The 26,754-nt window shown below is 40.3% G+C and overlaps 1 protein-coding gene across 6 annotated transcripts in view; it reads right to left on the bottom strand.

The window, feature by feature from the left end:
* The window catches only part of AFF2 (ALF transcription elongation factor 2), a 472,213-nt gene that overhangs the window by 291,013 nt on the left and 154,446 nt on the right, over window positions 1-26,754 (bottom strand). For all 6 annotated transcript variants that reach the window (XR_011435071.1, XM_023633609.2, XM_023633612.2 and 3 more), the window contains one exon: window positions 18,482-19,342. Coding sequence is in view for 5 of the 6 variants with exons in the window: in XM_023633609.2 (XP_023489377.2) it covers window positions 18,482-19,342 (861 nt within the window). In the remaining variant the exon portion in view is untranslated. The remainder of the gene's footprint in view (window positions 1-18,481; window positions 19,343-26,754) is intronic.

Raw genomic sequence — 26,754 nt, 5'->3', positions numbered from 1 at the left:
GGAATGAAGGACAGCTAGGTTTGAAAAGCTTACAAAGGAGAACAGCAGTTACAACTTATCAATGGAAAAAGGAGAAATAGGCCCCGAACATAAACTCTGTGCTTAAAAAGACATTATCTCCCACCTAAGACCAACGTGTTAAAGGCCCTTGAGTGAAATTAACATAGCAATAGTCCAATACTGCTCCAGACCCTCCCACCCACAAGAAAGCAAAGGAGTAAAGGGCAATTCCACATGAATAACTCTTGAAGTTCAAAAAATCCAAAAGTATAGCTGGAAACGTGATAGTCTAACCTCAGTGTCAATCCATTCAGTAACTGAGCACTATGTAGACTGATAGATTCCTGCTCACAACTACAGTGATGTAGAAGAACACATATGTAATTCCGATTGGACAGATAAAAGGATCTGGGAGGCTCTCATCTTGCACGCACAATGCACTTTACAGTTTACACAGCAGTTGCACATACATGACCTCAGTATATTTTCATATAGCCTTTTACGGAAAGTAAAGCAGGGATTACTTCTCCCTATGACAGAGCTGAGAAATACTGGGCTCAGAGAGTAGATGTGACTTGTTCAATGTATATATGGCCAATAGGAGAAGACCCAAGACCACAAGTCAGATCAGCTAGATGACGGTAAAGTTCTCTTCTGATCTCTCCGCTCAGTTCACCTCAGCCAAGGTTGTGGTGTAGCAAAACACGTAGCCAGTGTCATTCCTGACTCTCCAGAACGATTGTCCTAATAATGATAACAAAAATGAGAAGAAGAATATCTGCCGTTTCCTGAGCAACACAATTCTCCAATATACTTTACCAAAGACATGGGGTTTAGAAATTACTACCTATCCAAATCATCAACTTTTTGGAATTTCTCAGTACAAGAAAAAAAAACACCCACTGGGGACAGCCTGGTGGCGCAGCGGTTAATTGCGCACATTCCGCTTCGGTGGCCCGGGGTTCGTCGGTTCGGATCCCCAGTGCGGACATGGCACCGCTTGGCACGCCATGTTGTGGCAGGCATCCCACATATAAAGTAGAGGAAGATGGGCACAGATGTGAGCTCAGGGCCAGCCTTCCTCAGCAAAAAGAGGAGGATTGGCAGCAGACGTTAGCTCAGGGCTAATCTTCCTCAAAAGAAAACCACCCAAATAATACAGGTTAGGATCATTTTATATAAGATTTTGATTAAAAATGTGGAGTGTTAACTATTGTAAACCAACCACAAGGATCTTGTTTTTAAAAAGTTTCCATTTTCACGTAAGTGAATAAGCATGCCTTGAGGTATTATGAAGATTCTAATCTTGCTATATCGCTGGGCCTGCTTGAAATGCCACCATCATCCATCCATCCTCCATCAACCCATTCGCTAACATACATGAAATACCTATGCGGTGTCTAGTCTTGGACAAGACCTTGTCGCTCTTCTCTAGACCTTGCATTTTGCATCTTTCTTAGGAGCAGGCTAGTCTGGCAGCTCTTTCTTTCCCATGTAACCTGTGAGACCAGATTCACATGACACTTGGCTGGGGCCCATGGTGGCAGGGGGTGTTTGGCCCTTCTATTCAAAGGATTGTAGATGTCAGGAACAAGCTTAACCCACATGGTGTGTATGCTAAAAGTACTTTCAAATAATTACTTATTTTATTTTGGAGAAAATACCCGCAAAGCGATGAAAAGCTGTGTGGAAGGGCTTTTGTTTGTGTGATGAGTATTTATTCCACCAGTTTTCTTAAAATTAGGATTACATATATTTACGCCCTGCAATCAAAATGTTCACAGTATACAAAGGCAACTTGGGTCACCTGTACCATGACCAGCTGAGTAACTTTTGACTTTTAAACCCAACCGCTCATCACCACCCTCCTTTTATTTCTTTACTAAATATCCTCTTTGTAAAGCTACAAGTTTATACAACAACTACAGTATGTATTTGTCACCTGCTGCTTTTGTTCTGTTGTTAGACATGCTTTTATGTGCATATATGTAAACGTTTGTGTGCGTGTGTGTGTGTTTCTGTGTGTGAGGATAGATGCTCAGACCCAAATCTTGAGGAATCCATCAGCAAATCAAAACAAGCCATGAGCAAATACATGAAGACGTCTGCAGGTGTACTTGAGGAGTAGGGAAGCACAAAGCCCTCCGGAGGGGAGGGCGAAACAGAGACCACAAAAGCCCCATTTTAACATTCTATTATTCACACACATACAGAGATGAACGCACATATGTATACCTTTTAGCACGCTGTGATCAACTACATCAAAATAGAACATTTAGGCTCATTTTTGAATTTGCTTATCCTAGGAATCCAGCACGGGATTATATTTCCCAGTAAATTTTGCCCTACATGTTCATTCTCTTTTACCTATTGGGGATTATTTTAAAACACAAATAGTTTGTTGATTGCTAGGAATGGATAGAGGAAAGACAGCACTTAGAAAAATAACCTAGCTATGCAGCCAATTCCCCTGCTCTCAGAGAAACACAGTCGCATGCTATCGTGAAAATTAGAATGTGCTGAGCACCTGGCAAAATAATCGTTGGATGTCTGGTAATTCATTTTATGCTTCAATACTCTGAAGTAGGTATTATTGTCCTTGTTTCATAGATGAGGAAACTGGGGCTCTGAGGGCTAGAGAAACTTGTCCAAATCACAAAGCTAGAGGTGATGGAGCTGCAATTTAAATATAGCTCTACCTTTTTCAAGAGCCGTTTTTTTCCACTCCACCAAAGGTCTCAATTTTGGGTTTATGGACTCCCTCGAGGGTCCATAGAGTGTTTTCAGGAAGTCTACGCAATTGTATACAAAGTTGTTTGGGAGTGTCCATTTGTACATTTTTCTGAAGAAGGGAACTAGAGGTTGCATTACCTTCTCAAAAAGGTCTAAGGCCCCCAAAGATCACAAACCACCATGATTTCATCCTAGTGCTGCATAGGACCTGGTGCAGATGGCAATCCTTCGCTAGCCCCATCCTGGATCTGCCTGGCAGATGCATCTCTCCCTCCTCCGGGCTCCCGTAGCACCCTGCAGCCTCCTGTGACCCTGATAATTTACCTTGTTTTGTTGTTACTTGTGTACATATCTTAGTTGCTTTGCTAGAGGTAAGGTTCTTGAATGAAGGGCACAGTCTTGTCCAACTGTGTCTCCCTCAAAACCCCAGTACAGTACTCTGCACGTAAGAGGTGCCTGACAAAGGTCAAAGTTGACTTAGTGACTGGTTGTCACCTATCAAAACAATTCTTGCTTCTAATCTCGGTCATCTTAGAAGACTCACCTCCCCAAATCGTGACCTTGTTTGCTGGCCCGTCTCAGGGTCCTCATCATAAAGAAAGGCATAAAATACCCTTATGGTTCCACCTTGTTATCACACAACTGAATACACACTTCCTTGTGATTATTGTCTAATTGCTTCAGATAAGACTCTTCAGTTCTTCAGGGGATTCATTTACTTATTCAGCACATGTTTAATGAGCACCTACTTTGTGCCAGGTACCAGGACTGGAATTGGCAAAAATCCAGTCATCTCTTCATCTAACATTTTCGGATTCCCCATAAAGACTGAGACTACATTATGCATGTAGATGTGCCCAATACATAATAAATTAATGAATAACTATCAACCTAATCTGTAGATTGCTTTTGTTCTTCATAATGGCTCAGAACAGGCTTGTTTTATTCCTTCCATCTTTAGAAACATTGATTTTCTTTGAAACTAGTATGCTTATTCAGAATTATAGGGTTTAATAAGCTTAAAAATTAGTTTCTAATTAATTTATATAGTTAAGAAAATAATCACCTTCATATTTGTATTTGAAATCAAGAGTCACATAAATGGCACTGAGAATCTTCAAAGTTAAAGTAATTGCCTCCTTGCCTGGTGAATGGAGGTGTTAAGGCTTATAATTCAGTGACCTACAACCTTCGGATTTTACATACCTGTGAAGGAAGGGGGACAGGGAAAATGATGGAAATTTATTTTAAGCAGAATCAGAATAAGAAAAAGCAGTGTGGGCTGTTCGAACTGAAATGTATTTACATTGGCAAGGCGAATGGGTAGTGGAGCTTCCATTTGGCATCACTAATGCCTTAGTAGTCCAGGATGTTACCCAACCAACTGAAAAACCGAGGCCATTCATCTGAGATGTAATTCTGTCAGTGGCCTTCCATTTTCAAGATTCTTTTTTTTTAATACTACATAAATGAATAATTAAAGAGGCAATTGAAAATAAATATTAAGAGTTTTCCTAAACCATGTTCTCAAGGCATTTTTATCCCATTTAAATTTTAAAGGTAATTATATTGCCTACTGTCGAGAAAGTTAACACTAATTATTAGAATAAATAATGCTGTACAGATTAAATAGGAATGCAAAGACAAAAATGTCTAATGGTTTATTCAAAACAGGAAGCACAGCACTGTTATTTCTAGCTCTAAGCACTAAATCCTCTTGATTTATGAAGACACAATTTTTAAACTTCTATTAGTGAAATCTTTTTTTCCCATACTGCTTTGACTTTACTGTCAGATTGCCATTTACAAAAATTAACAGTAATCTTTTCTCAGCAGTGATCAAGTACAGTTATTGCTTGTTTGATTACATAGCTTTTATGTGTATATTGTTACACAGTTTAGAAAAATATATATTTCTGTCTGCCTATGAAAATCTCATAATGAACTATGTCCCAATTAAAATTCACAAACGAGATCTAGTATTTTGTCAGTAATTTATTCCCGACCCAATATGTATTTTAACATTCCAAAGCATTGATATTAACACACTGAAATTTTAAACATCGATTTTGACTAATCCTATTTAAGAGTTGAGCCAGTGCTGAAGCGAAGGCAGAGAGTGCCTTTTTTGGTTTTGTGTGTATAGAAGGCATTGGCCTTCAATCTTTCAATCTTCCCACACTCTAAAGGCTAATTTCAGGGAGATGCAATAACACACTGCAGCTGCAATTTCCTTTCTTTTCCTCCCAGAAGGTGAAATGAACATATTTACGTGGTAGGGATGCCTTTTCCTTCATAAGTCAAAATATAGAAGCTAGATGTTGTTTTTTCACATGGCTAATATATTTACTGGAGCATCTCAACTAAGGAACTTTTAGGTGTATTTTGAGTTGTGGAAAGTGGCAAGGTTCCATGTTGCACTTGGTTACTTTTGATGCAAGTGCTCTCAGACGAAGGTTTCACCTGTGGCCTTTCAGGACTTCCATTCCTGAGTGAGGAACGTGCAGCCTATTAGCAGACTAATGTGTTTCTATTAAGCCAGCTTTGCAGAGTCCTTCGAGCATCAAGATTATCTAATTCTATAAATTGTACCACTGTTCTTGAAGATGCTGATCAGTTCTTTGTTGTAACTTAATGTCCAGAGTTATGAATCTAGAGCTGAAGGCTCAGCTCTCTAACTAGGTGTGGTGAGGCTCTCAGCTCCCAAAGTCTCTGTGTTTAGAATAATTTCAAAATAAGGAAATACACAGGAGTTAGAGCATTTCAAACAGTTGAGAACAGAAGAGGAGCGGATAAGTAAAATCAAGGAAATATATTATGATTAATTTTCCTATATTTGAAAAACGATTTCAATCCTAGTAACTATGGAGTGCAAAAATGTTGTAAAATCAGTTCCACTCCTTTATCCTGCTTCCACCACCAGAAATTCATGACCTTAACTGAAAAGTAATGACCATGTCCACCAAATAAAGGCAAGGAAGCAGAGCAGAATAGCTTTTGAGGTAGGAATTTATATAGATAGCCAGTCATAACAACTCTACTCCAAGTCCACCAAAACCAAAGGATGCAATTTCTCACTGAAGATTACGCCATGGTGAGGAGGAGAATGGTGCTGCGAGACAAGTTACCCCAACTCTCCATTGTAAACATGTTTCCCATGTAGACAGTTTGAGTCTAAAGGAAAAAGAATCAGAAAGGATCATAGCAACGTCAACAGCTATCAATACCAGAGAAATTCAACTAGAAATGTGTTCATCTGACTTCCAAAAACTGCAAAATATAAAACATAAATTTAATATTTAATATGCTCCATAACTTATGGGAAATTGTCACTTCCACTTCTGCGATTTCTAAGAAAGTGTTCAGCATATTTTCCCATGTTCTCTAAAGTGCTATAACATCGTTCTGAGTTAAGATATTAATTTTTAAGTAGCGAACCAAAAAGGCCATTTATGGGAAATAAATCCTTCATTGAAGCATAAGAAAATAATCATGATTTTTTGTACAAAGCTTTGCACAAGAAGCACTGTGCAAGCATTATTCAAAGATCATGACAGTCAAAGCCTATAGTATCATAACAGCATGACAATAAAAGAGATAGAAGAAGAAATTTATTTGCTTTGTGAAGATTTCGGTGTCAAAGAAAAGAATCTTGGACAATCGTGTAACCATCCACCAGTTGCCCAAGCTAGAAATCTTACAGTCATTTTTGATTCTCTCTGTTGGCTTCCTCTCAATGGCCCACCTAATTAATCACTGAATCTCGTCAAATCAACCTTAAAAATCTATCTCAAAAAGGACCCTAATTCAAATTGCTGGCATTTCTGGCCTAGAATAGTTTAATAGCCTGCTCAATGCACTTTCTGCCTCAAATCTCACCAGCCCTATCATGCCTGCTACTCCCTGCCCCCAGACCCCTGCCAATCCTTCCTCCAACATGACTTTCCTAAAACACTATCTACCGTACTTATAGCATTAAAAGGCTCCTCATCACCTAGAGCTAACACCAAGACCCCATCTTCCCAATCAATCACCCCTTCTAACTCCCGCAACAGATCTGATTCTTTTGTGTCTCATTAATCCCAGGAGTCAACAGGCCCATTTACCACCCGATGTGGGTTTATATTGTAGGAAATGCCCATACTGCCACTTCTTCACCAAAAAACTTCCAATCACAAGTTCAACAGCTAGCACACAAGTTACTACCTCCTTGAAGAAGCATTCCTGAACACTTTACTCTTAGTCATTCTCTCTGCCCCCACAAAATCCTGAAAAACTGTCTATTATATTTCACTGTGATTTTTTTTTTTTGGTTTTGTGTCCATATATCCCAACTTAAGCTGCTTAAGATAAGGCAGTGCATCATCATCATCTCAGTCTTCCGGCTCCTAGCACACTGCCTGGCACACAATGGGTGCTCAATAAAAGTATGTTGAATGAATGAGTAAATAAAATGAATGGATACAAGAAGATCTTTCCAACAACAGATCTTTCCAATAATGCAAATGATAATATTTTCAGATTTAAAACATCACAATTCATAAAATCAGACTCTGTGAACAAGTGAAAATGGTACACTGTTTTTTGTTGTTACTATTATGGGGTTTTTCTGGTGAGGAGAATTGGCCCTAAGCTAACATCTGTTGCCAATCTTCCTCATTTTGCTTGAGGAAGATTGTCACTGAGCTAACATCTATGTGAATCTTCCTCTATTTTGTATGTGGGACACCTCCACAGCACAGCTCAATGAGCAATGTGTAGGTCTGTGCCCAGGATCCGAACCCGTGGACCCTAGGCCACTGCAGCGGAGCATGCAAACCCAACCACTATGCCACTGGGCCAGCCGAAACACTGTTGTTTTTTTTTTTTTTTAAGTTTGTCCCTGGGCCAAATGTTGCATTCAAATATCTAACAAGACCATTTTATTTGAGACTTCTTATGGGTGGATTGTGGATTCTGACTGAACTCTCTGATGTGAGTTCTTTTTACCCATCAATCTTGCCTGGGAAGGGATGTTAGATCTTCCCATCTTCCCAAGGATCTGAAGGCCCCATTTGTTCAAGAAAATAAAGTAAAGATGCAGAGAGACAGTTTGGGTGTCTCAACACACAGGAGAGATCACATGGCGAGACTCCACTCAGGGTGAGCACCCTGGTCTGCATCTCCAGCAGGTGCCTGGGAGGCCATTTCTGGATGTCCTAGAGGAAGCTAGCTTCCCCAGTAAGTTTGCATCAAGACCTGGATGAACAGGAGATGCTGACAGACAGAGAAAGGTAAAAGAGCAGGTTTGCTCTAAAGCCAGGGCCATCTCCTTAACCAGCTTCAAGGGTCACCGTTCACATTGTAGTCTGTATGAAAGGTGGCCCTGAGAGTATACAAGATGGCAGCTACTTTTCCCAACACCAACCTATTTAATGAAATTGCAACACAGCATAACAGTTTATGATACACCCTTTAAGTAGTGAGCTATCAGGACACCCTTATATCACAGGAAGCATGGCCCTTGAAATGCCACCAACTTCCAAGGCTTTATGCAGTCCATTTCATCTGGCTAACATACGACCTCCTTTCTTCCATCAACCCAAGTATTTTAGCTTCTTGAAGCGTTAGCTCAACCTCATTTCATCTTTAAAGGCTTACAGAAATAGATCCTTTCTCCTACCACTCCTTCATTCTAAGTTGCCTCAAAACTTAGATACTGCCCTGGAGGCTGGGAAAAAGCTTCATGAAGAAAGCCATCATTCTCTAGCCCTCTCCTCCCAGAAGTCCACCCACTTTCTCAGGCCCTCCAGAGAGACACATGGACACTGGCACATGCATATGTGCACACACAGACACAAACACTGCCGCACATCAGCTATGAAGAGTCTGTAGGGGCTGCCACAGACCATCAGTCCTTTCACCCCACTTAACACAAAGTCACAGGCTGCGCAAGAGGACTTGCTATTCCTAGAATCGTAGAAATCCCTACCACCCCACACCCAAGTGAAATATATGCTTTAGTCCTCCGGATTCATAAGGGATTCCAGAATCCTAATTGCATTTGGACTAGGTTCGTCTTCTCCCTAGATAAAATTATAGGATTGACGTCCTTTTACTGGTTATCTCTGAGATCATCTCTTTGCATCCTGTGATTCTGAGCCCAAGTCTGGGCATGCAAATTGTTCCCTAGCCTGGTGGCTCAGGCATTCCAATTCTAAGAAAACAAAAGACAAAATGACCTTCGCCTCATGTGTCGCTAAGGAAAAAGACCCTCAGGAATGGAGGTGTGACTTGTGGTGTTGAAGAGTATTTCTAATCCTGGGTACAAAGCCTTCTTAGCCACCTGTCTTTAGGTCTGAGGGAGCCTCTACTCCACTGGCCAGTCCTACCTTGACTACAGACGCCTCTCCTGACTCTAAGATTCTGCTCTCTACAAGTTGCAAGGCTGACCTTCCTACTCTCTCTACTCAAAACCACCTTTCTATTGATGACAGGAAGAGCAAGTCAAACGGTTTTCACTGTCTGAAGCTTTGTTTATATCTAGCCCAGAGGTCAGCACACTAAGTTTTGCAAGTCAAATTCAGCCCACTGCCTGTTTTTGCATGGCTCACAGGCTAAGAATGTTTTTTACACTGTAAGATGGTTGGAAGAAATCAAAAGAAGAATATTTTGCGACACATGGAAATATGTAATATTTAAGTTTCAGTATTCATATATACAATTATTGGCACACAGCCATGCCCACTTGTTTATGTATTGTCTATGACTGTTCTCATCCTACAATGGCAGAGTCGAGTACTTGCCACACACTGCATGGCCCACAAAGTTGAAAATATTTGCTTTACAGAAAAGGTTTGCCCACCTAAGCTCTAGCTATAATCAACTCAACTGCACTGACAAATGTTTTTTTCTCTATTATTTAATTGTAAAAAAAACTTTATACTTACTATGCTAAAAGATTTTCAGAAATCAGTTTTGCACAATTGTATTTACGCAGTTTATCCATAGCAATTATCTTTCACATAGGTGCAGTCAAATTGAAGAGCTTAAAGAGAATTTGGCTCAGAACCATTGTGGACTAAATCTGAAGTCAGTTCTGAGACAGGGAAGCCCATCTCTCTTCTATGGACTAACTTAGGTTTTTCACAATGAACACTGACTAACCTCCCTCCATCCCCAGTCTAGGAAGTGTGCAGAACGATCTCTCTCATAGTGATTTGAACAGTGTCACCCTAAAGTTCATGCCTCCCCAGAACCTCAGAATGTGACTTTATTTGGAAATACGGTCTTTGCAGATGTAATCAAAGATCGAGGCATGAAATCATATTGGATATAGAGGGGGCCCTAAGTCTTATAAGAAAAGGAGAGGACACAAGAGACAGGGAAGCAGGCCATGTGAAGATGAAGGCATAAACTGGAGCGATGCTGCCACAAGCCAAGGAATGCCTGGGCCCACCAGAAGCTATGAAGAGGCAAGAAAATATTCTCCGCTAGAGTGATTGGAGGGAGCTCAGCCCTGCTGACACCTGTTTAATTTCTAGCTTCCATAACTTGTGGGAGAATACGTTTCTGTTTTCAGCCAGCCAGCTGATGATACTTCATTATGGTATCTACAGAACACTAATATATCTCCCATTTTGAAACTTGAAAATTTTTGAAAGACCATTAACCACCATTCAGTTCATTCATTCTTACAGTAATGTCCTAAGGAAGAGTCTAGGGATTACCTGCATTCTTTTGCTGAGGTACAGGGAGACTCACCCATCTAGTATCTGTGAAAAAAAGCCAGAGATCCTGCCTGCTCCTAGCCAGCTACTCTTATAATTTGATGATCCATAAGTTTTGAAAATTAACCTTCTTGGGGGGCTGAAACATTTGAGAGAAGTTTTACTCCTCCTATGGCAATTATTTACATGCCCACTTTAACTGACCTCTCATTCACATCTAAGGTTTATCTTGAGAGTGGTTGTGTTTCGGCCACAGAAATCCAGATTTTAGCAATGTTGTCTGAGCATTCTGCTAAAATCATCCTACCAAATAGACAAAAACTCGGAAACTTTATGAACCAAGAAAAGGTCCTCTAACAAGTTGTGTCATATGTTACTCATTTCAGAATATTGCAAAAACACTACTTCTCACCATTTTTGTAAATGAAAAACACATGACTATAACCTGTTTAATACCACAAGAAAAATTGCTCTTTCGGTATGTTTGGCCCCAGACTTTTGAAATATGAACCCAACAAGGGAATTTCAACTTAAGCTGGATTCAGCTCATTATTCTCTTGCCCCTTATGTGCCAGTAGAGGAGCTGCTTTTAGAAAATTAACCCATACATATACAGTAGCACACTATACACCAAATGCTAACGTGGACATGGCACTGAAGACCTGGGTTCTAGTCCAAGCACGGCCACTTGCTGGCTGTGTGACTTTAGGCAAGTGACTCTTAGTCTCTCTGAGTTTCTCATAGTTTTTACATCTATGAAAAGAGAATGATAATAATCCCAGACCCAGTTAGAACTGGATCAAAACAAGATGGCTACGGAGAGAGGGAAATGGGGAGGTGCTGGTCAAGGGGTACAAAGTTTCAGTTACACAAGATGAATGAGTTCCGGAGATCTAATATACAGCAATGTGACTGTAGTTAACAATACTGTATAACATACCTGAAATTTGCTAAGACGGCAGATCTTAAGTATTCTCGCCACACACACACAAAAAAATGGCAGCTATATGACGTGGTAGATATGTTAATTAGCTTGATTTTGAAGATTGTTTCACAATGTATATGTATATCGAAACATCACATTGTAGCCCTTGAATATATACAACTGTTATTTGTCAATTATACCTCAATAAAGCTGGAAAAAATAAGATAATGTATGCAAAAGCATTTGTAAACTATAAAGTATAAAGGTTTTGGTTATTGTTATCTATACTATAAATTCTATTTGGTATCCAAAGTATAGTACTTTCTAAAAAGATAGTTAATTAAAGATTATTTGCTTTCACACCAATTAAAAAAATACTAACAAGACTTACAACAGCCATAAAGAGTTTTATAACTCCTCTCTAAAGCCCTTTGCATTCACGATTGGGTTGAATCAATATGGTTATCTACCTGTCAATTTTTCTTATTCTTTAACGCAGAATGTGAGCAGTCTGTTTTTTATGACTGGCTCAGAATGTACTAAGCTAATCGATATATCCAGTGATAACAGGATGATTTGGAACGCATGTAACAAAAGCTTATCACTTTACTGCATACTGAATCTGTCAAAATATTTTCCTAGAAGTAATGTGAAAATAGAAGTTCTCCATCTTTCACTATGTTAGTGGGTGGTGACAAAAGGATTAGGAGGCTATTTCCTGAGTTCACAGCTTGGTGTTTTCCAGTGAAATGCAGCATATAGTTGTTTATCTTTTTAGAAATGAGTTGAAATATAATAACACTCGAGGCTGAATTGGTAACCAATGCCTAAAGAAGATGCAATTCTAGTTTGCCCCTAGTCTTAAAAATTCCCCAACTGTTCTGAAGGGTGATAGTGAGAAGTGCCCAGCAGGCAGGGCTCGCACCCCTCCATGCTGCTCTAAAGCCCACACTCTGGGAGGGTATGGGCGAGGGAAGGCATGGCTGAAGTGACTTTGCAAACAAGGTGGGCTTGCCTTATCCACAAAGGACGAGTACACCCTCAGAGATTTACAGCTGGAAGACACCTCACTGAGCTAGTCTTAACTCCTCATGCAAAAGCACCTTCTCGAGTTCACAAAGCAAGTCCAGGTCAACTGGAAGCCACATCTCAGTAGACTTCGTCCAAACTCTGCATACGACTCTGTAATACATCACACGTTCCCTCACAGAAGATTAACTTTCAGCTATCTCATAAAGCATCACTACAATTATTAATAAATAGTGATGTTTTAAAACATATCACTATTAATGATGATTTAAATTTGCAGAGTACAATAATTGAAGAGGTATTTTTTAACAGAATAAGAATAAATCAGTCCTTTGGCTTCTTTCCAACCAAAAAATGTTAAAAGTGACAAGGTATTTAAAAGCACAGAACACCAAGACAGTTGTGCTGAAACCAAATAGTGTAATTCATTTAATAGATAGAATGTTGAAATAGCTGACGTTGTTCCAGGATGCTAATGGGTAGAATCACTTACACACAGCCTTAGAAAAGAAAATATATATGCAAAAGAACAGGACTTGAGGAAATAAGAAGCAAAAAAAAAATCATGCATTTGCGTAATCTTTACTAAGCCAAAGTTGAGATCTATTCCTGAGTTTGACCAGCACTAATGAGAAATGGAGGGAAAAGGGCTACTGAGGGACAGGGACTCGTAGGGAAGGAGAACACAGTTTAGAACAACCATTTCAGCGCTACTTTAGAAGGAACCTTGGAAAAGCATGTCAAGGAAAATCTGATGCCTACAGGGCAATAAATGATATGTGCTTTCTTATAAGGGAGAAAAGAACACAGGAACTCAGAAATTACTGCTTGAATTGGTGAGAGCAATTGGCTTGAGAGAGTTCCTAGGTCACGACCCATGAAGCCATTGGGAAAGCGAAGTTTCAAGTTCATCATCACAATCTGGCTGCCACATTGCCTAGGCATTCAAGACACTTAAGTGCCTGGCTTTGAGCCCTATCTCACTTCGGTCGTACAAATCCACAGCTGCAGACAATCTGGTCTATCCCCACAATATACCTTGCATGTTTTCAACTCCCTCTTTTTGTACTAGCCATTCTTTCCAACCATCACTGATTTGCACACATAGGAAATGCCCTCCAGTTCCCTCTTCACCTACTGTAATTCCACCCAGTATTCAAGGTCCAGTTGAAAATCTATCTTGCATTCTATCTCTGTGAAAGCTTCCAGGGTTACTCGTATGTGTCAGTGTCTAGTGAAGCAGCCCTATGATTGTGAGCACGGTCTCAGCCACCCCTCCCCAAGACACCTTTCCCAATCACCAAAAGAAGGCAATCTTAACTGAATCCTCTCCTAGCATCTCCGACCTCTCCATCACAAAGAATGCAAGGCTCTTCTACTTGCATTACTCACTATTCTTTTCAGATGTTCAGTTGGGGCCACTTCATTCAGCTTAGGGAGACACTAAAATTAGGGGGAAATGAAGAGGGGAGATAAAGAAAACAAATCTTAATACCAGTGAGACCAAGGAGTTGGAAGAGTTAGTCAAAAAGCACAAACAAAACGTAACCATTAGGTGATGGACTGGCAGAGGATAGACAAAGCTTTCTGGTTCCTACACTTCTACGGAATAAATGCTAAGGTCAAGGTCTCTGCCGGCACCCTGAAGGTGCGAGAATTTTCAGAGGTGTCTGTATTCATTCTCGAAGGGGTGGGAATTAGACCAGTTACAGCCTTAGACTGGATACTATTTTATTTCCATAAGAATGGACAAAAAAATAATAAACTCGTGATGTACACCAAGTAAAAAATGCTTACATGGGTTGCACACAGCAGCAGGAATACCTTCCATTCTTTGAAGGAGCTGCCTCTACGGTTTCCACGTAGCTGCCCAGGCACATCCAGCACATGAATGAGAAGTTGCCAGCATTCTCTGCAGTTCTCACACAAGGGACCTGAGCTTCCTATCTACCTTATAATATATAAAGCCAATTACACCCACAGCATTCACTGCATAGGATAGAAAACAAGACAGGCCCAATCACGAATGTGCACAGTAACTTTTCAGCTGGCTGACAAAGGTAGCCACTCAAATAAGCTAAAGCCAAATCCCATCATTCATATCAACTCCATTAAACTTTTCTAAGAGACTCCTAATTTGGAGCCTCAGCCTTAGGTCACAGTCAAGAACAGCTTGTAAAGCAAATGACCCTCTATGGTGATGTCACGCCACACATTAGTATTGTACTTATGAAAGCTTATTGACCTAGGACGGAAAAACTTAATACATGTCATTGATCCCTTCATTTGCACGCAATCATTTACTTCCTAAACAATACTAATAACAAATTGCACCAAAATACAAAGCTATCTACACTGGAAGATTTTTATTCTAATGCAAAAATAAACAAAAACATCTGTAATGAAATTATACATAAAGCTACATTTATTAACAAATTCATTTCCTAATAAAACCCCATCTGCAAGCAACCCTCACTTGATATAAATAGGTCTTTTACTGTTTTCAGATGCAGTTCTAGGAGAATTCTTCTAAGCTCAACTACAAGAACACATCAGTTTCGTTTGTTTTTTTCTGGTTGCCTGGAATGTTAGTAGATTCTGTAATAGATTTCTGTAAAAAAGTTTTTAAATAAATTATTTGTTTAAAAATCATGCTTCAATTGAAAAGCTGACATTTTGCAATAAAGTTGGTTAGACTTCTAGTATCCTTATTACAGATACAGAAATTCTAAAAAGCAAGGAGATGTTTCAAGGACAGGAAATAAAGTTTCCCCACTGTTTACAGAAGCATAGACAGGTAAACAAACATGGGTGCACACAAGTGCACATTTCACGTCAATGACAATTTATGATCTCTCAACTCACAAATAACATCCTATCTGTTTATCTGTATACCTTAGTATGCTGTCTGTTTTCCAGTCATTCAACCCCCAACGCCTTCCAAATGCACTTCACTAACATGCCAGCCTCCTGTCACTAGAGCCAGGGAGAGAGTTGGGAATACTCAAAGAAATCCTGTGATTGCTCTATTGACAAGCTTTATAGTAATGACTCAAAGAAATGCTACCACTCATGGAAGATGGCTACTTTGACTAGGGACCCAGAACCCAATGCCTGGTTCTCTGGAACTCTTGGCGCCAGGGACTCGGGCTGAATTCTAATGCTAAGTGCTTTTGAAAAGTGCATCAAGATTTAATAGGGTGAATTTCCAGACTTGGTCAGAGTTTCAGCTGCATAAATTCCATTAGGTTCAAAGCGCCATGATACTCCACCCTGTCTATATTTATGCCCACGTTTAATCTACAATCTTCTAAGTTCTCTGTTAGGCTGTCTAACCTCTCATTTCCTTTCCTCTTATTTTTGGTTTTCACATTACCCTTCATATTACCCTATTCTCCTGACTTTAGGACCCTAAGCTTCTCTCTAGTCCTCTTTCAAATCTTTCTTTGAGACCTATATTTTAAAATAGGTACTTTTTTCAATGATCTCTTATCATGATTTTATTGCATCTGACCCATTTTTCATACAAGGTTGTACCAAAGTCTCTTCGTACCATCACCAAAGGCTATGTGCACACAGGCTGCTCCTTGGAGCATCATCTCTGGAGCTGATGACTGCTCAGACTCTCTTTGGAAATGTACCTCTCACTGGTGAGCCAGAGCACTGAGTGAAAGCATAAAGTTGTTTCGGAATCTGAGTCAGACGTGTTGTGAATATATAAGAGAGAGGATTACAATGGGCTGGACCTCAATGAGTCTGTGACCTGTCACTCTGCTAATGAGGTATGGACAGAAGCTGACGGACCTCTTGATGGGCCATTTCCAGACCAGTCCTGAGTGACGGCACCGCCATGCAAGGAGGGAACAACAGCAGATACCCCAACCTCCCATTATACTCCTTGTTCAAAGCAGGCTTCTTTTTGGTTTTTAAGTATTACAATCGTGTGTTAAGTCATCCAGCGTAAATTAGGATTAGGATTGTACAGGAGCAGGGCAGAATAAGACACTGGCAGACAGAGTACAGTTAAAGAAATGTAATTGAGGATGGATTTCCTAGCAATTGTTTACTTTGGTTCACATTATTTGACTAACATTAAGGCTTAGAAAATGTAATCAAATAACCATTTTTGAAATTCATTCATTCAACAAACATTTATTGAGTATCTACTATGTGCCAGGCATTTGCTAGGCAGTTGGGATACAGAGAAGAATGAGACATTCCTTGCTCTCCAGGAGCTCACAGTCTAATAGAGGAGACAGACACATAAACAGATAACTGGTATACAATGAAATATGTGCCAGTCAAGGGGTATATAAGGTGACGGGGAGCCCGGAGGAAGCAGTTTGTAGTGAAACCTGATGGAATCAGGGAAGCTTTCACAGAGAAAGTGACAATTGAGTAGACTTGAAGGAGAAAGAGGACTTCACCAGGAAGACGAGGGAGAGTAGGGAAAGTCATTCTAGGCTGATGGGGCAGGCACAAAAGCAAGGAAGTGTGATAAAGCATGACAAGACGGGGAGCCACAGGTAGCTCCACATGGCTGGGATTTCATCTGCATATGAAAAAGTAGTGAAATATGAGGTCAGAAAGGGAGTATGAAATCAGAGAGTGAAGAGCTTTGTATGCAGGACTAAGAAATCTGGGCTTTTCTCTGGAAGTGATGAGAAGGCACTGAAGAATCCAAAGCAGGGAGTGACATGGTCAGATCTGGCCATTAGATCAGGCTGGATGGAGGATGGATTGGAAGAGGGTGAGACTAGAGAAGGGAGACTAGATAGGAGGGGCTATCACAGCGGTCCAGGCGAGAGGTGCTCCTGGTGCTTCGAAGGCAGTGCTGGTGAAGAGGTGACGGATTGGAGAGAGATTTAGGAGAAAGTTTGACAAGATTTGATGAATGATGATACAAAAAGCAAAACTGCCTCAGAAAGCAAACAATATTAAAAGCATGCATTCAGAAATTACAACCAGTAACCCCAGTCCTCCCTTCCCTTGTGTTCCAATCGTCCTCTGAAATCACCACATCTGCTGAGTATGAATAAAGGAAGCAGAGCCAGAGGGGACATATGGACAGACTTCTCTAATTCAGACACCACTAACTTGGAATCTGCAACAATTCAGACTGTGACTCCTACTGAGTAAGAATTTCAACCTACTTTCTTCCTCTGTGTCTTTAGTCACCAGTAACAGGAATCCAATCTAAAAGCAGTGGCTTCTTCCAATCAAGTGCTTGAGGTGCAGTAGGCAGCCGTTTACATGGCAGTATGTGAGGGGCACCCAATATGTCCCCCACCCAGGGGCCACAAGGCCTGGGATCCAATCATTAGCGATTCATTCCTTTGGGGGAGGCTTTGGTCCCTCCGGACTTCTCTTTTACAAGGCAATGATTTCAGAGACGGGTAGGACATTTAGTCATTCTAAACCCAGTGGGATTTTGATTGAGCATAATGCCTTTGGCTTTGACAGAAGGGATCAAGGTAGTACAAGAGGGCTACGTAGGTATTTGTAGAAGAAGGTGATGCAGAAGGGAAGATTGAGGGAGACAGAAGGTAACATTAAGGTCTTGCCAAGGAACAGCCCTGCAAGCACTCAAGACACTAAGATTCTTGAAGAATACCTTCCGCTGCCAGTTCCAGCAAACCACACATGTACATTCTTCTACCTTAAGGAACGCCTATATTTTATGTTTATGAAATGTTATTGGATAGTCAAGGCCAGTGGTGACTCACAATCTCTTCCCAGACCTCATACTGCTTATGACCAATTAAAATCTCCAATGTTATTAATTTGTACATAATGTTACTACAAATGCATTGTCTGAAAGTATTTTATAACTCCAACTTTTCATTCACTCAGACTGACCTTGTCGTTGGTCATTCAAAATTATGGAGATTTAACTGTATTTGCAGAGTGTTAATCAGTCAAGTCACAAGCGACAGAAGATCAAGAATCAGACTCTGACCTTGAAGAGTCCCATCTAGGGCTCAAGAAGGTAAATAAGAGCTGCTTGTGAATCCTTGATTATAAAGGTTAGAGCAGCAAACTGAAAAAATGAAACAAAACCAAACAAAACTTTAAAATTACTTACTTCATTTGTTTGGAGAATCGTGAACTTTGGCAGTTTAGTCTTTGAACTGGCTGCACTGGGTTTTCCATCCAAGAGTGATCCAAAGGACAGATTCCCAAAGCTGTTCTCGAATTCAATCGAAGGTTTTAGCGTTGGAGAGATGTCCGGTGCCTGGTCCTGGCCATCCATGGGTCTGACATATGCAGTTGGTTTTTGCTGCCCCATGCTTGTTTTGCAGTAAAGCCCTGGTGGGAAGTTTTGAACTGAAAGGCCACTGCTGGGAGCTAATAAAGAGGAAGCAACTAGGGGAGACCCCGGCGCTTGCACTGTAAATTCAGATTCTTCTGGTGAGTTGGATTGAAAGATTTCTTTGAATGTATCCCCTCCACTGGACTTGAGATTACTGTCTTCCTTTGCAGATGGGTTTGACTCTTCAAGTGCTCCAACTTGAGGCTGTTCAGCTGGGTAGACAAAGAAGTCTTCCAGTCTGGCTTGGGGCTGGTCCTGTGTAGATGGCTGCATCTTGCTTGGCTGACTACCGGCCTGGCTGGCTGGTACAATGCTAGCATTATGAGTATCTCGTGGCCAGTCAGGTTTTGATTTCCTGTTGCTGTGTATTAGAGTTGAATTCAGTATCACGACAGAAGGTGGAGGCATTGGTGCTGAGGCATGAGTGTTATCCTGGTGAGGTGGGATCATTCGGTTCTTTTGTTCTGCAAAAAAGCTTGGTTCGTTTTTGTTGATGGGAGTCTGGGGCATGGAATTCTTTGGGATTCCCACTAGATGATTCTGATTAGAATGATTAGTTAGCAAATCCTTCATTTCGTCATAGTTTCCCAGCGTGTTCTGGACTCGGTTGGCAAGTGCATCACCTTTGTTTGTCTAAAATAACAAAAAGATGGGGGTGGGAGGAGAGAGAATGAATAGGTTTGTGTTTCCTAATGTTAATGTTTCAAACAGATGTTCTAAGTAGACTAACATATAGGGTTCTTTAAAATTCTCATGCTGCCAGATAATTTCATACTTTCCATGTGCTATGTAAGAAAAAAATCAATAACACTATTGAAAGAGCCTCTTGGAATGAGCTGTGCGATGAACATTTGCATACTCCCTGGCCTGTCCTTAAACATGCTCATCGGGAGAAAGTTTGAAATTACATCGTTTATGAATTTTATTAGCAAAACAACTTATTTTATGTCAGATGAGCTGAACTGTTACATTCTCCATTATGATTAACAACTTCCGCTTACCAATCATTGGAATTAAAATGGGATGTTCGACTTATGTTTGCTCTTGACACGTCAGCTTTTGCACTACATTACACCATGAAAAAGGCTTAGCCCATTGGATAAGGAAGTCAGTTAAATTGTGCTATCATGACTACATTCAGTCTAGAAAAGGCATGGGATTAAACAACATCTAATTGAGCTAACATGACTAAAGCAAATCTAATTCCTTTTAATCAAAGGACTGTATAAATTACTGGTGTCTGCCTACATATTCTGGGGGCAACTGTGTTTACATATTGATGATTCATACTCGTTTACTTTGAAATGGTACAATTGTTCATCAACAGTGACTCAAGCTCTCCTGTGTCTTTTCAATGATTTACAGAAATTTATTCAAGAATTTAAACCATTGCTTAAGTAAATCAAAACAAAGTCAGATTTTCAAAGTAATGTTGGCAACTAAATCATTCTACGGACAATCAACATACCAGCTATACCATCCCCAGTAGGATACGTATACTAATCTTATTTAAATGGCTGTGATTGTTTTAAAGTAAATAAGTTCCAGTGTAGGTTTTTGTAATATAGAAAGCGCAGCTTTCATAACTAAAAAATGGTGGATAGCTATATAGTTGGAAATGACTTTGATGAAAGCTCAGCTGTTCATCTTAGAAAGTGACTTTTTATTATTCTCTTTTACCTGCCAAAGGTGTTATCAAAACAAGATGTTGAATTCATAAGGACAAAGGACTTCTTTGTGCCTAGGTTGCACTATCCTGGCCCAAGATGTTGCAGTGAAACAAGGCCACCAGCATCCATGGAGCTATGTGGCAACAGGACCACTGGATGAGGAAGACACCCAACCTAAGTAGCCTCCATGTCCCAGGAGCCATTAGCATGCTCTCCATGCACAGGAGGGGTGACCACCTCCCCATTGGTACAACCTCCATTGAAGATAGATGTTTAACACCTAAGATTTCTCACACGCGTTTAACATAGCCCAGTCTCCTGGCACACACAGAGAGTGTGCCTATCCAAGTCTGGTCTCTCACTCTAAACCTAGGTTGTATGGCTGTGTGCTTTCTCTGTATGTGAAGATGGGAGAATGCGCAGATGAATGGAGGGTGAAGTGCCGGACATGGATGAAATCATCCAGGGGAAGAAAATGTAGAATGAGAAGATCGGGCTCAGGAGGGCACTGTGGAGAACACCAATCTTTAAGGCACTGGGAGAAGAAGAGGAGCCAGCAAAGGATACAAAAAGGAACAACCAGAGAGGGCATCAAACTGGAAACCCTGGCTTTCGTATTAGAATGATCTCCACATACTGTATACAGTATTCAACTCACATCATGTGTTAAATCATACAAGACACTTCCAAAGAAATGAGGGCAGTTAGGGAAATATGATTTCAAAGATTAAGGAAAAGTATGCTAAATATATGCTAAGAGGGCTCTGTTGGGGATGAGGAGTTTTAGAAATCAAATAAATATATGTCAATTTTAGTTTTCTTATCCTCAAGAACATCTTACATTGCATCACATGCAACCTTGGTGCTGAAGTAGTGATTAAACAATTAACATTCCATATAATCCTCAGCTGAATAATCGCTCCATTTTCAGAAGTACATTTGAAAGGCATATTTAATAGATAGAGATGGGTAGAAATCACTTTTATTCCCTGAAAGTCCCTAGATTTGTCAATTTTAATGGCAGAAATTACTTTTCAGCTAAGACAAGAATAAACTCTTTGTATATAGTGGTCTCCTTCAATGGAGTTGCACAATGAACCATTTGGGCACCGGCCAAAACCAGTCTCTCTATTCAATCCCTAAATTCAAAACAAAGAGATTTCATTGTGCTGAGGGCTCAGTAAGAATTTGATGCAGGCTTTCAATACTTGCCGGGTTGTTCCACTCCTCAAACAGCTTACCTCTTGGGTCAGATGATAGCCTAATGAACACTAATACCTGGTTATCTTCAAGGATCTAACCCAACAAGGGGAAACAACACCCTTTCTTTTCCCATTTTAAATACTTTAAGTTTACATTGTTTCATTTAATGAATTAGGATATGTTTCTTTCCATCAGACAAAGAGAATTCTATAACCTATGAGTTTTTCCTGTTCGCCTTAGCCACCAGGAAGCATAAAGTTCAATTTATTGAACTTTCATTGAAAGTTCATTGACCTTTCGTCGAAACAGAGCTTGACAGAATCAGAACCTTGCCCCGAGATGTCACAGAGACGACAAGACCACAACACCTCAAAGCCCTGAGAAGTCATTCACTCTCCCCAGGCCAACATCATCAGGACCCAAGAACCTCAAGGCCCATTTGCTTGCAAGCAAGCTAGTCACATTCCTGTTCCTGTTCAGCAGTCAATAGAAGGAATATGCTCATCCTTTCTTGAATGGAGGGAAACTTAGGTTTTAATGGCTCTTCATTTAAGTCTACTGTTATAATGATCTGGGTTTCTGATGCATGCTTAGAATTTTTTTCCATCTCTAGGTTTTAACATATACTTAAAATTAGGAGAACTCCTAAATTGGTCAATGTCTAAAACTGTGCCTAGATAAATAAAATTAGAGGAAAATTGAGAGTTCTCTGAATAACTCTAGAAAATCAGCCTGCTACCACACAGGGTATACTACAGTTATGATTTCTTTGCCTTCATAAAACTATGAGCTCTTAAAGGTCAGAGACCACCCTTTATTCACCTTTATATCCTCCAGACTTATTAACACCATGTCTGGTGCACATTAGGCACTCAATATATGTTTGATAAATTGAACAGAATCAAATTATAATTCATACCCTACCTATATCAAAATAAAGGATTTGCAATAACATGGATTAAAAGGTACATACATAGAAAAGCAAAAGTCAAGCTCATTTGGTTGCTGTGACTGAACATTAAATTGAACTTTGAGCTTCTTGGTAGCTAAGGGAAAAAGGAAAAGCTCATAGCTTATAGAATTCCCTTTGTTTGATGGAAAGAAGCATATCCTAATTCATTAAATGAGACAAATGTTTGCCAGATACTAAAATGTGAAAAGGAATTCCTCTCATTGGTTCAGTTACAAGAACCTTTGAACAAGAAAGCAATTTTTTCAGCACCAATTTTACAATAGATGCAAAGATGTTCTTCACATGGCTTTTCCTTATGATGACTGAAAAGCAAGAGCATTGCACTGACGGCTACCTCAGCGCAGGCGTGACTGCATGCGGAGTTAGGGGGCTAGGCTAACAGCTCCAAGGGTGGGGCTTTCCTGTGCATTAATGATAGGGCGTGGAGCTGGGATAACCTGGAGGAATGGAAGGATGTCAACTCCCTTAGACTAGCTTCCCCACAGAGCAATTGTCTCAGAGGGACTTGAACCAGAACTGCAGAGCAGACAGTTCAAGGTTGAGTTCACTGGCGACACTTTCTGAGTTGCTGATTGAAGGAAGATCCATATGCTTTGCATAACAGACGAGCTGTGGCTATAAGTAGGAATTACCATGGCCATTCGTAAGACATATACTGGTAAATTCAAAACACTCATGAGGCAGGGTTAGACATGGAGGACACACAGACACACAGCCTCAAGAATTCCACCATTCAACAATCTCCAAATAATTAACAGTACAGGCCAGGTCACCAGAGTCCACTCTCTGCTGTCCCACCACTGGAGGTGGGTAACTATCAATCAGTTTGTAAATTTCTCAAGCTGCAGATATGAGATGCACTGGATAGAAAACCCAATGGGGCCTTAAATACATTTACATACACCTACACAATGTGCTCTCATTACACACCACAGCAACTTCTAATTCACAAAATGTTCTTTTTCACCCTCCAGAGTATCGGTAACCCTATTAAGGAGCAAGGAATTCTTAGCAGTCTTGATTGTACATCATAAACATAGAAAAAGTAAAATTTAGCCATTTCAATCAATTATAGGCTTCTTTCAGTTTGGCCAGTTCTTTACTTCCTGTTCCAGAGAATTGGTTGATTCTTAAAGGTAACTTCTGCAGCCATTATTTTCTAAGTAATCACAATTTCTCCATCATCAAGGAAATGAATTTTCCAAGTATTTTCAGGCATAAATTACATGTTTGCTTTGTGGCTCATGACTAACAGCACTCCTTTATTTAAGCTTTTTGCCTCTCATTACTTCAGGAAATGCAAAGTTGCCTCAGTTTGCTTCTAATGCCATCTACAAATCAGTAGTATAATTTCATTGCAGACTAATGTGCTAGGAGGCTATTGTACCATAGTATTTCTTGTTAATAAAAGTAGCAAAATAATTTAAGTTTTGAGGTTCATTTTTTTTTCTTTTATTTTATTGTGGCTAATGTATATGATTTAGTAATTCCTTTTTTTCTAATTCTAATATTTTTATAGTTAATCTCTCTAAGCCATAAGTTGCTATTTCTTTCTTTACTATAATTATAATAATGATAATACCTTGAATTTGTACAGCACTTTACAGATTTCAAAGCAAGGTCTCCTGGGTTGTTTGACCTGATCCTTACAACAACCATGTGAGTCAGCCCAGCAGCTCTGGTCTCCATCTGGCTTTTACCTGCCCTGACCTAAGTGACCTTGGGTAAGCCACTTAACTTCTCTGCACCTCGGTTTCCTCATTCTTATGGAGCTGTGAAGAACTATAAAAATGTTAGGTGTTGTTATCAGGTAGTATTTTTATTATCAGGTATTATTATTCACTTCAGAGAGGAGGAAACTATAGGTCAAAGGAATGAAGTTTCTTCCCCAAAGTCACACAGGAGGTAAAGTTATCAGGTCTTCTGACTTCCTGTCAGAGGATTAACAGCTTCCTGTTACAGACACAGAATCACTCAGAACTGGGTGTAGATTCACCACCAACACAGATATGAAGCTGCAGAAAAGCCACTTCACCTCTCTGAGGCTCGAATTCATCGTGGGAAACATCGGGGAAAACACGTGCTCTAGTTGTTGTAAGGACGAAACAAGCCCATATATGAAGCCCCAGCACAGTGCCCGGCAGGCAGTAGGCACTTGGTACGTGCCAGTTCCTCAGCAACCCCAATCTTTCCACACTAACCCAGGCATGTAAATGGCTTTCACATTTTTCAAGCACTTTTCAAAATATCCTTTTCAACAGCGTAGCACAAACTCAGATTTCAAAGTTATAAACAAAAAAAGCAGCCACACAGAGAAGGTACCCATCACTAACCAAATCCAAGGCGGTCAACGTTCTTTCCATTCCAGGAGTGGCAGAGGCAAAGCAAAGAAAGGAAGGAAATCAGCCAGGATCATGAGAGCTCACCATTTCTTCCTTCTTCCAAGAAAGGGCAGTGGGTCCCAGGGACCAATGGTCATTAGCTAGTTTATGAACTACCAACACTATTGGAAAAGTGATCAGGCCATGTTTTAGGCATCAGAGTGGTGAGATGTTTCCTGAAAGTCCTGATCCACCACCAAAAATTCCAATTTTTATTTTGATAAGCATTCGCACCACAACCCTAAGGAAGAGCTATGGTACATCCTCGTCTCCACCAGTGGACCATGGGCCAGTTCTAGAACTCCCATCGCCACTGGCATGTCCAGATACTCCCAGGGTGTCCACACCAGTCCAGGTCTGGGGAGATTAGGAGGTGCACATCAGTTCTAGTATCATAATATGGGGAGAGGAGAGGTATACTCTCAAGTGATCGCCCAAGGAACCCTGAAAATAGACACAGCACAAGATGGTAGCCGAGAATCAAAGCAACGGTGAAAGAAGGAGAATTACTAGGTCAGCCACTGTCAGCATCATTCCTCTCCTTCATAGTCTTGACTCAAGATCAAAGGGTTTCCTCCATCAAGAAGCATAAAGGCAACGGGCTACTAATCCCACAACAGGTCTGGCCCTACACTAGACTAATGTCCCCATCTGTGTCTTTACCTGATATACCTTTGTTGTATCAAGACAGATGGCTTTTGAAAACCTCTGACATTGTCAATTACAGGGTTTTTAACTGCCTACTCAAACTGCCTACATCTAAAAATAAATATGCATCTATATTAAAAGCCTTGTTAACAAGAGATGACATTTACCTTAAAAGTACAAGACCATTAATTCAACAGGACTTAAAATTATAAAGGGAGAATAAACCAAGAGTTCTACACCTTATAATAGTGTTGAGCATGGAGTAGATATTGAATTTTAAGAATGAGCACTTTGAGCAAAGCTCATTTTTCTAACCCATCTAAAGATAAGATACAAAACTTATCTCATTTTTCCTCCTTCTCAAGAACGAATGAGGCATCTATCATCCTTTGATCTCTTTTTCATTTTCCGGAAAAAATGGAACCCATAACTTCCTGCCCTGCCCCCATCTTCCTTCCACTCTCCTGATTCGCTCTCATCCTAAAATTCCATCCCCATCTTCCTCCCTATTGTTGATTGCTCATCGTATGCTCTCCATGTTGTGTTTTCTTGTCCCCTCTGGGACTTTGCTGCAGTCATCATCACCTGCCCCTCCTGGATTTCACCCTCTCCTTCTCCATTGACATTAGTTCCTTCCCATCAATCTCTAAACATGTTCAAGTTTTCTCACTTTAAAAACAGCTTCCTTCCATATAATGTCTCCCATTACAGTCTATTTTCCTTTCTTCCTCCCTCCATACAAAAACTCTCTGCAAGAGTAAGTCTACATTCACGGTATCTCTTTCTTTATTTTATCACTTCCCATTTACTCATCAGCTCCTGGCAGTTTGGCTTCCCACAATGACCACCATACCAACAAATAAAAGGACTCGCCCTAAAGTCACTAATTACCCCTTAACTGCAGAATGTGACGGCTACTTTTCAGTCCTTACCTTTCCTGACCTCTCTGACACATGTAACTAGCAAAGCCCTCCTTCATAAAACCCTTTATTTCCTTGGTTTCTATTAAATGATTCTCTCCTAGTTTTCTTCCTACCTCTCTGATCATTCACTCCTTTTTAGTTTCCTTTCCCAGTCTCTGCTCTTACCACTTTACCACTTCTTTTACCCTTTAAATGTTACTACTCCCCTAGATTCTCTTTGTCCTTCTTCTTACTCAGTAATCTGATT

The sequence above is a fragment of the Equus caballus genome, chromosome X (assembly GCF_041296265.1).
Source record: "Equus caballus isolate H_3958 breed thoroughbred chromosome X, TB-T2T, whole genome shotgun sequence".
NCBI lineage: Eukaryota > Metazoa > Chordata > Mammalia > Perissodactyla > Equidae > Equus > Equus caballus.
This window is presented reverse-complemented; position numbering and strand designations above follow the sequence as displayed.